The sequence below is a fragment of the Gossypium raimondii genome, chromosome 6, assembly GCF_025698545.1.
Source record: "Gossypium raimondii isolate GPD5lz chromosome 6, ASM2569854v1, whole genome shotgun sequence".
Taxonomy (NCBI): domain Eukaryota; kingdom Viridiplantae; phylum Streptophyta; class Magnoliopsida; order Malvales; family Malvaceae; genus Gossypium; species Gossypium raimondii.
Genome location: NC_068570.1, coordinates 29,900,810 through 29,912,441, shown reverse-complemented (window position 1 = coordinate 29,912,441; position 11,632 = coordinate 29,900,810). Strand labels below are relative to the sequence as shown.

The window sequence follows — 11,632 nt, the reverse complement described above, 5'->3', positions numbered from 1 at the left end:
ACTTGGTAAAGTAATCAATGACCACGAAGATGAAACGATGCCCATTAGAAGCCTTTGGTGATATTGGCCCAATAACATCCATACCGCACATGGAAAATGGCCAAGGAGAGGTCATGACGTGAAGAGGTGAAGGAGGCGCATGTATTTTGTCTCCGTAAATTTGGCATTTGTGGCATTTCTTGGCATAATCAATGCAATCTCCTTCCATGGTGGGCCAATAGTACCCAAATCTCATGATCTATCTGGCCATCGTAAAACCATTGGCGTGCGTCCCACAAATACCCTCATGTACTTCCTCCAAAATTTTCTTGGCTTCCACGACATCCACACATCTTAACAGTACCTGATCCTTCCTTCTTTTGTATAACACTTCCCCATCTAGGACATATTCGATGGCTGTTCTTTTCAGAGTTCTTTTGTCATTCTCTGTCGCTTGATTAGGGTACTCTCGATTCTTCACGTACTGTAGGATATTCTGATACCAAGGACAATCATCTTTTCCCTCCTCTTCAATATTGCAGCAATGAGCTGGGGTCTCATAGATACTCATCTGAATAGGCCTCATTGCCTTGAGTCTATTCACCTGAATCATCGAAGCTAGAGTAGCTAATGCGTCAGCCATCTGGTTTTCCTCTCATGGGAGATAACAGAAGGTGATATCATCAAACTCACTAGCCAATTCGAGGACTAGTTTTCTATAATCGATTAGCTTAGGGTCCCTAGTTTCCCATTCCCCTTTGAGTTGGTATATCACCAATGCAGAATCCCCATATACTCTTAGCACTTTGATGTTTCGTTCAATGGCTGCACGAATACCCATAATGCATGCTTCATATTCTGCCATATTATTAGTACAATCGAAGTCCAACTTGCTAGCAATAGGATAATGATCTCCATTTGGGAATACCAAGATTGCCCCAATTCCATTACCCGTAGCATTCGAAGCTCCATCAAAATTTAACCTCCATACGCTATCCATTTGAGGATTCTCTTCAGTGTTCGCCACATACTTCAGGTCCTCATTTGGAAAATCGAAGTTTAAAGACTTATAGTCTTCCAAAGCTCTACTAGCTAAGAAGTCAGCTATCGCACTTCCCTTTATGGCCTTCTGACTTACATATACTATGTCAAATTCCGAGAGCAGGATCTGCCATCTAGCCATTCTCCCGTTTAAAGCAGTAGACTCCATCATATACTTTAAAGGATCCAACTTTGAAATCAGCCAATTCGTATGATACAACATATACTGCCTTTGTCTTCGGGTTGCCCAGATTAAAGCGCAACACAACTTCTCAATTGATGAGTATCTCATTTCGCAATCAGTAAATTTCTTGCTGAGATAGTATATTGCCTTTTCTTTCTTTCCCGTCTCATCATGTTGGCCCAATACGCATCCCATGGAATTCTCCAACACTGTTAGATATAATATCAATGGCCTATCTGGACTTGGCGGCGATAAGACTAGAGTATTAACCAAGTACTGCTTTATCTTATCGAAAGCTCTCTGGCATTCTTCATCTCATTCACCCGGATTATGCTTCTTTAAGAGACGGAATACTGGATCACATTTCTCCGTCAGTTGTGAGATGAATCGAGCAATGTAATTCAATCTCCCTAGGAAACCTCGAACTTCCTTCTGAGTGCGCGGGGGAGGTAAATCTCGTATTGCTTTTACTTTCTCTGGGTCAACCTCAATCCCTTTTTTGCTAACTATGAAGCCTAATAACTTCCCTGATCTGGCTCAAAATGTGCATTTTGCCGGGTTAAGTTTGAGCTGAAATTTCCTCAATCTCAAAAATAACTTTTTCAAGACTTGAACATGCTCTTCTTCCGTTCTAGACTTCGCAATCATATCATCCACATAGACTTCGATCTCCTTGTGCATCATGTCGTGAAACAAAGTCACCATAGCTCTTGGATATGTTGCTCCCGTATTTTTCAATTCGAAGGGCATTACCTTGTAACAAAATGTTCCCCATAAGGTAATGAATGTGGTTTTCCTCATGTCTTCAGGATGCATCTTTATTTGATTGTATCCAGAGAAGCCATCCATGAAAGAAAACAATGAATAGCTCGTCGTGTTATCTACCAAGGTATCAATGTGAGGTAGCGGAAAATTGTCTTTTGGACTGGCCTTGTTCAAATCCCTATAATCCACACACATTCGTACCTTTCCATCTTTTTTGGGAACAGGGACGATGTTTGCTACCCAATCCGAATACTTGACCTCTTGTAAGAATCCGGCGTCGAATTGCCTTTTGACTTCTTCTTTTATTTTCAACACAATATCAGGTCTCATTCTCCTGAGCTTCTGCTGAACGGGTTTACAATCCTCTTTTATGGGCAGACGATGCACCACAATGTTAGTACTTAGCGCGGGCATGTCTTGGTACGACCACGCGAAAACATCTTTGAACTTTCGGAGCAAATTAATGAGGTCTTGTTTTGTCTTTGCAGTGATTTCAGTAGCAATTTTCACCTCTTTTCCATCCTCTAGGCTCACGATTTCTAATAATTTCCTATGAGGTAGGATCTGTTTATCCTCTTGTTCCACCATTCTTAACAAGTCCGGAGACACATCATAATCTTCGTCATTTTCAAAGTCGTGAGATCCCTCCAAACATATTTCTTGCTCAAAAATAGGCTCCGTGGTTGAAGCAGCGTCACTCATGTTGTTGATATCTGAAGACCTGTGAAGGCATATCAAAGAATATACCAAGAATATATAAATTTATGAATAAATATTTGTGCAAAAGAGTTACAAATGAAAGAATTATTTGTAAGACAATTAATCAAATGGAAAATATTTATTTGCATGTAAAGGGAAAAAAAAGAGTGACTGATCGAGATGAATGTAGATATGTATTTCATTAAAATGATGATATTTAGGCCCAAAGCCTATTTCACAAAAGATATCATATCGTTCCTAGGCCAAAAACAACAGGAATGTTTTGAGCATTACTCTGAATAAGCCCTAAAGACTACAGGGATTTCTTCAGCAGTCCAATTGTTTAGCTCGCTCCCCGGCTCATAAGGGCAGATCTCCAACAATGCCCTTTTTTTCGCTGCTTCTATAGCGTTGATATAAACATTTTCCAGCATTCCTTCAATGCCTTTATTACCGGACACTCCACACTCAGAATGAATAAATCCTCCTGACACGAATGATGTAGATATGTAGGGAAAGGTTAAAGGCTCCCACTTAGCTTCATATCCGCTCAAACGTGCCCTTCTTTTCTCTTGTCTCTTCTCTATTTCTTTCTTTTTCTGCTTCATGTTTGGCTTGTATCCTAAGCCAAAACTATCGGACTTTTCCTTCAGCATTGGAGCTTCAATCCTTCCCTGAAGATATTTTCCCAGTCCTTTCCCTGGTGAACCTCCTCTTCCTACCATCAATCGCAACCCCATTTCGGTGGTTCTGGATATTTTCGGTATTGGAATTTTGCTTCCCTCTGCAATAAACATCGCGTTCACAAATTCTAACGACCGAAAAGAACATTCCAGTGCCTCATCGTTGATGTCCACATAAGGTGCATCACTAGTCATCATTGCAATAATATCCTCCTCTGCATCTATTGTTACCAACCGACCCTCCGATACCAACTTCACCTTCTGATGTAATGATGAAGGTACTGCCCCCGCTGAGTGTATCCACGGTCTTCCCAATAGACAGTTGTAGGAAGGCTTAATATCCATTACCAAGAAGTCCACCTCATAAGTGATTGGGTCAATCCTTAATGGTACCTCAATTCTCCCCATAACCTTCTTTTCTGTCCCATCAAATGCCCTTACTATACTCTGGCATGCTTTCATGTGCAAACTATCCACCGGTAATCGACCAAGAGTGGATAGAGGCAATACATTCAGTGCAGATCCATTATCAACCAGGGCCCCCGGGAGTGTGTACCCTTTGCATCGGATAGTAACGTGTAGGGCTTTAGTAGAACCCCTTCCTCCGGATGGTATTTCGTCATCATTGAAGAAGATAAAATTGTCAGCGCCTATATTGTTGATCAACTGATTTAGCTTGTTTACCGAAATATCGTCGGCCACATATGTTTCGTTTAGTACCTTCAGAAGCGCATTCCGATTTATATCTGAGCTTAGGAGTAAAGCTAATAGAGAAATACGGGCTAGCTGTTTGTGCAGTTGCTCCACAACACTGTATACACTGTGTTTCAGAAACTTCAAAAACTCTTTTGCCTCCTCTTCTTTTATTGGTTCATTAACCAATGGCTCAACTTCTGTTGCTTTCCCTTTCCTCTGTTCTTTCTTCCAATTCTCTTCCCTGGACGACTCTGCTTGAGTGTCATATTGTTTCCCATTGCGCATGTAAGAACCTATTTCCTGGCTTTCTTCCACTTCTTTTCCCAAGATGGTCACATTGTACCCATAATTCCACGGCACCATTTTGCTATCCTTATATAAGAAATTTGATGGTTTTTGAATTACAACTTTCGGTGTTACCTTAGCCCTAGCCTCATTACCCTTAGGGCGTGAGATAATAACCACAGGATGATTTATTTTCAGAGTTCCTGTTCCTGACTCTGTCGCTCATATGCTCCTCCTTTCTTCCGCCTCTTCATAAAACCTCATCTCCTTGTTATCTATCATGCTTTGAACCAAAGCCCTGAATCCTTCACATTCTTGGATTTCGTGCCCTATTTTACGGTGGAATTCACAATAATTTCCCATCTTATACCCTTCCTCAGAATCTGAAATAACCAACCCTCTTTTTGCCATTTCTTTCCAGACCCGTTTCAATGGAGTTTTTACTTCAGCAATGTCAGTCTTGACTTCTTCTCCCGTACCTTCGTTCACCATATTCACCCCCTTATCAGCGTGATTAGGCAACAGATTTTCTACGTTAGGTGAGTCGTCAAGTTTGACGACACCTAATTTGATAAGTCCTTCCACTACCTTCTTGAAAACAGTACAATTTTCTATTGAGTGCCCTAAAATTCCCGTATGATAATCACATTGTGCGTTCGGGTCATACCATTTTGGATATGGGGGTTGTAAAGGACTCAAGTAACGAGGGGCAACAACATTGCATTGAATAAAGTCTTATACAACTCCTTGTATGACATTGGGATTGGCGTGAATTGGGGCTTTTCAGTAGTTTGCCTAGCTCCCGACTCTTGTCTTGATGATCCTGGTTGATTAGCAACCACTTTCTTTGGTTGATTCACGGTAATTGACCTACCGTAGGCATTCACATTATTCACTTCATTTTCTATTTTCCTCAGGGCTGCCCTCCTATTATTCTCTCCTCCATCTATTCTTCCACTTTTGATGGCATGATCGACCATTTCACCATTCATGATTAAATTCGAGAAATTCTTTGAAGAACTTCCCAACATGTGAGTGATGAACGGGGCTTTCAATGTATTAATAAAAAGCGTCGTCATCTCTTTTTCCAAAAGCGGTGGTTGCACCTAAACTACCACCTCTCTCCACCTTTGCGCATACTGTCTGAAGTTTTCGTTCGATTTCTTCTCTAAATTCTGCAGAGTTATCCTGTCAGGCATCATTTTCGAGTCATGATTGTACTGTCTCATGAAAGCCTGTGCTAAATCCCTCCAAGTAGCAATTTTGGTTCGGCTCAGCTGATTGTACCAGTTTGACGCCGCTCCTGTAAGACTTTCTTGAAAGCAATGTATTAATAATTGATCATTATTAATATACCCCGTCATTCTTCTGCAAAATATAGTAATGTGGGCTTCTGGGCAACTGGTCCCGTTATATTTCTCGAATTCCGGCATTCTAAATTTGTAAGGTAGCACCAAGTCCGGAACCAAGCTCAGATCTTTTGCATCTATTCCATGATAGCTTTCGATGCTTTCTATTGCCCTAAACTTCTCTTCTATACATTTCCATTTCTCTTCAAATTGCTTTGGAAGTTCCTCTTTCGCCTTGTCCTTTTCAGCCATCTCATCAAGATCTGGGATAGCAATATTATTCGAGCTATCACCGGGATTAGAGCCCGCTCCGAGTTGAAAATTCATCGGTATTGAGGTATCACCTTGGAACTGCTGAGGCCTAACCAACACAGAGGGTCTTCGCGGATGCGACTCAGTTTGAACTTGCGCATGTGGAGGCGTGAAACCTGGAGGATAAAGTGGTTCACCATTGTTTTCTTCTTCATTAATAATCACGGGACCTTTCCCCTTATCTACTCCCTTTAATAATTGCGTCATCTTAGTTATCAGATCATTTTGAGACTCCTGCATCTTTTGTGCCATGTCATGCTGAATTTTTTCCATTTGTTCTTTCATTTGCGTCTGCAACTGGTCTTGCATTTCCTTTTGAAGTCGTTCTAGCTTTTCCAACCTTTGATCCATAATTTTTGACTTAGCACGGGTATCGTAACCATGTTCAGTCGGCAAGTTTTTGTTGGTTTCCAGGATAACTGTCATAATTTTAATTAATTAGGGCTCTTTTTTGAAACTTCAATGCATAATAAAATGTAATGAGGATGAATGGATGCAGAAAGAGGCATTGATTCTAATTCAATTTCATTAGAAAAAACTCAACTAGAAAACAAATTTCTTTTACATAAAGTGGATTACATATACGGCTTTCCCTTTATGCTCAAAGCCTTAACTCTCCTAAGGAGCCAAGCTAACTCTCGACCCCGACTTGATTCCGATTCATATTTCAAACTCAATACATCGACCTGAACTGCTAAAGCTTGCAAATGATCAGCTGCTTCCCGAATTTGAGTTATAGCTTCACCCATCACGTAATCCCTATCTCTAATCTGATTTTGAGAATGGATGAGTTGCTCTTGGCATTGTTCGTTACGCCTTTCAAGAAGTTCCTCTCGCAATTTAGAGGTTTGCAGTGCGTCTTCAAGTTCTCCTATTTTTTTCTTCAATTCTTCAATCTTATTCAAACTTGCTTTTAGCTCGATCACAGAGTTGCGACTACGGTACAAGTGAAGCGACCTTTCTAACTCCGCTACCCGATCTTTCAATCTTGCTTCTTCATTTTGGCATTCTAATAAACTTTTCTCCAAGGTGCTCTCTCGAGCTCGGGCACCTTGAAATTTATTCTCCCACTGATCAGCTTTGGTCTTTTCTTCCTCGATCTCCTGTTTCCATTGTTCCGATGTTTTCCCCAAACCCGCAGTTCGCATTGACAATCGCAGCCTCTTATAATCCGTTTTTAAACTATCTAAATCCTCTTCAGCCTTATTCTTCCCTTTTCTTAACTTTTCAGCTTCCAACTTGTGGATATCAGCATCTAGTCCCAAACACATCTTTTCCTCTTCTAGCTGTTCTATTCTCTTTCCAAACTCTGAACTTCTTTTTTCGAAGTCTTGCTTGATGATCTCTAGTTCTGAAGGGACTACTCGTAAATGCTATTTTATAGGACGACCACATTCTTCTCTTGGCTTTGGGATGTTATCATCGATCCTCTTACTCCGCCACCCGTGATATTCGGGAGTTGTCGTTGCTCCTACGGCAATTCTTTTCATCCAGTGAATTCGTTTCCAAGCGTTAGACATCTTTCGAATCTTTCCCCTGTAGTTATTACCTTTATAAGAAAACTTACACTCGGCTAGCCCTTGCGTTGCCGGTACGAACTGCCTTGACCTATATTGTCTTAACACGAGCAAAGGGGCATATCCGACAGCTCCCCAAATTCCAAGCAAAGGGACCCAGTCAAAGTCCCCACATCGGTACAAAATCTCGTCGGGCACCATCCAAGAAGCTCTCCATTCAACATCTTCATCTCGTAGATTATGAAGGATCGTCATCCACTTTTCCTCCGTGATGTCATTACGTCTTGGTGTCGCTGCTAATTCCTTTAAAGGCGAGTAATTTTCTGAGAAAACTTGATAAGAGATCTTATCCACCTTCCAGAAGTGGCTGTGAAACGAAACCAACAGGAGTTGTGCACAACCAACGAATCTTCCCTCCCCCGTTCTTCGACATGCATTTAAGGACCTAAACGTTTCGGCCAAAATTACTGGAACGGGTGTGACCCTCATATCAAGTTAATCAAACAAATCTGTAACAGCTTCGTCTATATGCCCCAATGCTTTAGGAAAAATAACCAGCCCATATATACTCAAAGCAAAAACATCAACCTTTTTCTTCGTTTCCGGGTGTGCCAAAATCTGATCTCGCAAACTTCTCCAAGGGATACATCTATTTTCTCCCTTTCGTTTGATTCATGTGGTGACCCATTGCTCACTCATTCCGGTAATTCTTATTAATTTCTTTGTAAAAGTCAAAACATTAGCAGCTCTAGAATAAACTTTATCCACTTGGATTCTTGAACAACAAAGTAAAGTTGCATACTCCTCTACAGTAGGCACCATGTCTACCTCCCCAAATTTGAAGCAGCTATAAGCGGAATTCCAAAATTGGGCCAGAGCTCGAAATAAATGTTCATCTACATTGATGTCAAGCAAGTGGGGTAAATCACCATAATTATAGTAAAACAATTGTTTGACTTCATCATCCCATTGAGCCCAAATTTCTTTCAACTCCTGAAGATTGTTCTGAGTCACATTGATGCTGGTGTAATCCCATAACTCTGATGCATACCCCATTGTCAGGCTATCACCTTTCTCGAGTTGCGACTTTTCTGACCATATTCGGATAACCGCATTATCTTCCACCTTGCTAAGAAATTCACTTTCCATGATTGGCTTTTCTATCTAGTAACCGAATGTGAATCAACGCCTTTTATAATGAAATGCCATGCAGACAAAATGCCATGCAATCAAAACAAAATAAGTTAGTATCAAAATTAAAATCCGATACAAGCAAGAAATAATAGAGCACCTATTTGGATATCTACTATGGGTTTGAAGTAGTTCTATCTAGGCTGGGTTCCTAGGGTTCACTACATGTGGTTTGGTTCTAAAGTAAGGGTACCCAAACCAGCGGATTCCTCGATCTTCACCCATTATAGGCTCATATAGATCGAGTTCGGTCCAGGGGAATACATTTCCCTATGGCTGCACGGAGATGAAAATCTCACGAAGACATAGGTACGGATGTATTCCGAAAGCGATCCACTATCCTGCACGGAGGTGAAAACCTCACGAAGGAGTAGTTTCTCACTCCCACTTAAAAGGTGTGACAGGCGGTCATGCAATGCAAATGTGCAGAAAGATATAAAAATTTAAAATACAAAACATGATGAAAACTTTAACTCAAAACAAATGAAATGCAATGAGAGGATCGTATATTTAAATCAAATTTTCAACTTTCGACAAAAAGACAAGAAATAATCAAATCGTGGCTTGACTCTCTTATTTTGGCTGTCCCCAGTGGAGTCGCCAAGCTGTTGACACCATTTTTTTTGGATGAAAACGGGGTCGACTTGGAATTTGAAAATGAAAATTAAAATGGGAGTCGCGATCGATCCTTTTTGATAAGGTGTGATCGGATCACCTCGAAAAGTGGTTGTTTTTAATAAATGATTTGATTTTATTAAAACAACAAGTTTTGGTCCACGAAATTCAGAAAAATGGGTTCGGGAGTCGGTTACGCACGAGGAAGGATTAGCACCCTCGATACGCCCAAAATTGGTACCTAGTTGATTACTTAATGTTTTAGTGTCGAAAAACTGAAAATTTTAAAGAGATTTAAAATACGATCTTTAAAAAAACTCGGACGTTATGGATTGAAATTCAAAAGGATATTTGGCTATTTAGTTAAACGAGAAATCGAAACCCAGCACATTAGGGCACGTTCCTCGAATTTCCAAACGCGAAACATTGCCTTATTTGAGAATTTTTAAAAGGATATTTAGCTATTTGGTCGAACGAGAAGTCGAAACCCAACACGTTAGGGCACGTTTCCTCGATTTTCCAAATGCGAAATATTGCCTTATTTTAAAAGTTTAAGAAGGATATTTGGCTATTTGGTCGAACGAGAAATCGAAACCCAACACGTTAGGGCACGTTTTCTCAATTTTCCAAACGCAAATATTGCCTCACTTTGAAATTTTAAAAGGATATTTGGCTATTTGGTCGAACGAGAAGTCGAAACCCAACACGTTAGGGTACGTTTCCTCGATTTTCCAAATGCAAAATATTGCCTTATTTAGAAAAACATTCCTTTTGATGTTTGGTGTTAATATGACAAAACAATAATGAATATAACAAGTTAAGGATAAATAATACAAACCATCATTAAAAATGGAATAAATAAATATAAGAGATGAATCAATCATTTAATAACAAGTAAATAAACAAATAGAATTAAAATGTTCTTTTAAAATAATAATGAACATATACGCAAACAAATAAATGAACATCGAGTAACACAAAAGAACAAAAAATGAAATGTGTGTTTCTATATCGTATTTTAAAATAATAAAATATAACAAATATGTGAATTATAAGATATAGGTATATATACGTATTATAAAATGTATAGATGTACATAGTTTAAGATTATAAAATATATAACGAATATATGTATGTATATATATATATATATGTTATGAAATAATAAAAAACCCTATGCATATAGACATATTCATTACACATATATAACAAAGTTAGAAGAATAAGAAAGATATACGTAACATCAATATAATATAAATATAATGATTAATATAAAGACAAATATCTTTAATGTTTAAACTAGTTAGTATAAATACATATAACGATAGTAGAATAATAACGACCATAATAACATGAGATTTATTAATATTATTAACAAAATAAGTAAAATAATAAAACAAATCGACTAAATTGAATTTAGAAACAAAATATGGGGTCTAGAGTGCAAATAAACGGAAAATGGCTCCCAGGGACCAAGGTAAAATATGCTGTAAGAGCGAGGGACTGATCCGGCAATAGGCCCAAGCCCTGAAGCGCAGCATTTATGCGCGGACTTAACTGTAACATGTAGCAAATTTGCGGGACCAAATTAAATAATAAAGAAACGAGCAGAAGAATCAAATTAAAACAAAACCAAAATGAAAGGGACCGAGGGCGCAAATGACCCATTCAACAGAAACGCGCGGATCCCCTGGAGCGGGTCGGGTCTCGCGCGGATCTTAAAGGCCAAAACGGCGCCGTTTCATTTTTATTATTTGAACTAAAATCTTTTTTTTACCCTCAATTCAGCCCCAATTTCTAAAAAAAAAATCAAACTATCCCCCTTCTCTCTAGGTTTTCAAGCCCGGCCTAAGCCGCCGCTGAAGCTTTGCAGTGGCTCGCCACTCACCGCCAGAGTTCGCTGCGTCGGAAGGCACAAAATAGTTTTTTAGAGAAGGGTTCCCCTTCCCTTTTAAAAAAAATAAATAAACACTAAATAGAAGGGTGACCTTTCGGCCTCACCGTCCTTTCAGTCATGGTCCTAGCGAAACCCTAAAGGCTTCCGTGATCCCGACGAACGGAGAAGATCTCCGACGGTGGTTTGTCGCCGAACCTCAGGTACGTTTCAAAACCCCTTATCTATATTTATTTTGTTATTTTTTTATCTACACGGTGCGTGAAAATGAATATAAAAATCTAAAAAAGAAGTAGAGGCTTGAAGTAAGAAAAATATCAACCTTTGACGCTTTGATTGATTTTTCCGTTTTTGTATTCTCTTGTTGTGTGTAAAGATTACATTTTTCTTCAGGCTTTATAGCTGATTACAAAGGTTCTCTC

At 39.4% G+C, this 11,632-nt stretch overlaps 3 protein-coding genes across 3 annotated transcripts; all 3 read right to left on the bottom strand.

Moving 5' to 3' along the window:
* Positions 1-238: 238 nt before the first annotated feature.
* LOC128041716 (uncharacterized) lies at positions 239-622 on the bottom strand. The gene has a single exon (XM_052632015.1). It carries the CDS (start codon positions 620-622, stop codon positions 239-241), a length of 384 nt encoding a protein of 127 aa, XP_052487975.1.
* A 12-nt stretch (positions 623-634) lies between these two features.
* On the bottom strand, positions 635-1,189 carry LOC128041715 (uncharacterized). The gene is made up of 2 exons (XM_052632014.1): positions 931-1,189; positions 635-837 (listed from the first exon to the last, which is right to left on the bottom strand). The coding sequence occupies exons 1-2, from the start codon at positions 1,187-1,189 to the stop codon at positions 635-637; spliced, it is 462 nt and encodes a 153-aa protein (XP_052487974.1).
* A 4,249-nt stretch (positions 1,190-5,438) lies between these two features.
* On the bottom strand, positions 5,439-6,419 carry LOC128041714 (uncharacterized). The gene has a single exon (XM_052632013.1). The coding sequence runs from the start codon at positions 6,417-6,419 to the stop codon at positions 5,439-5,441; it is 981 nt and encodes a 326-aa protein (XP_052487973.1).
* Positions 6,420-11,632: the final 5,213 nt, after the last annotated feature.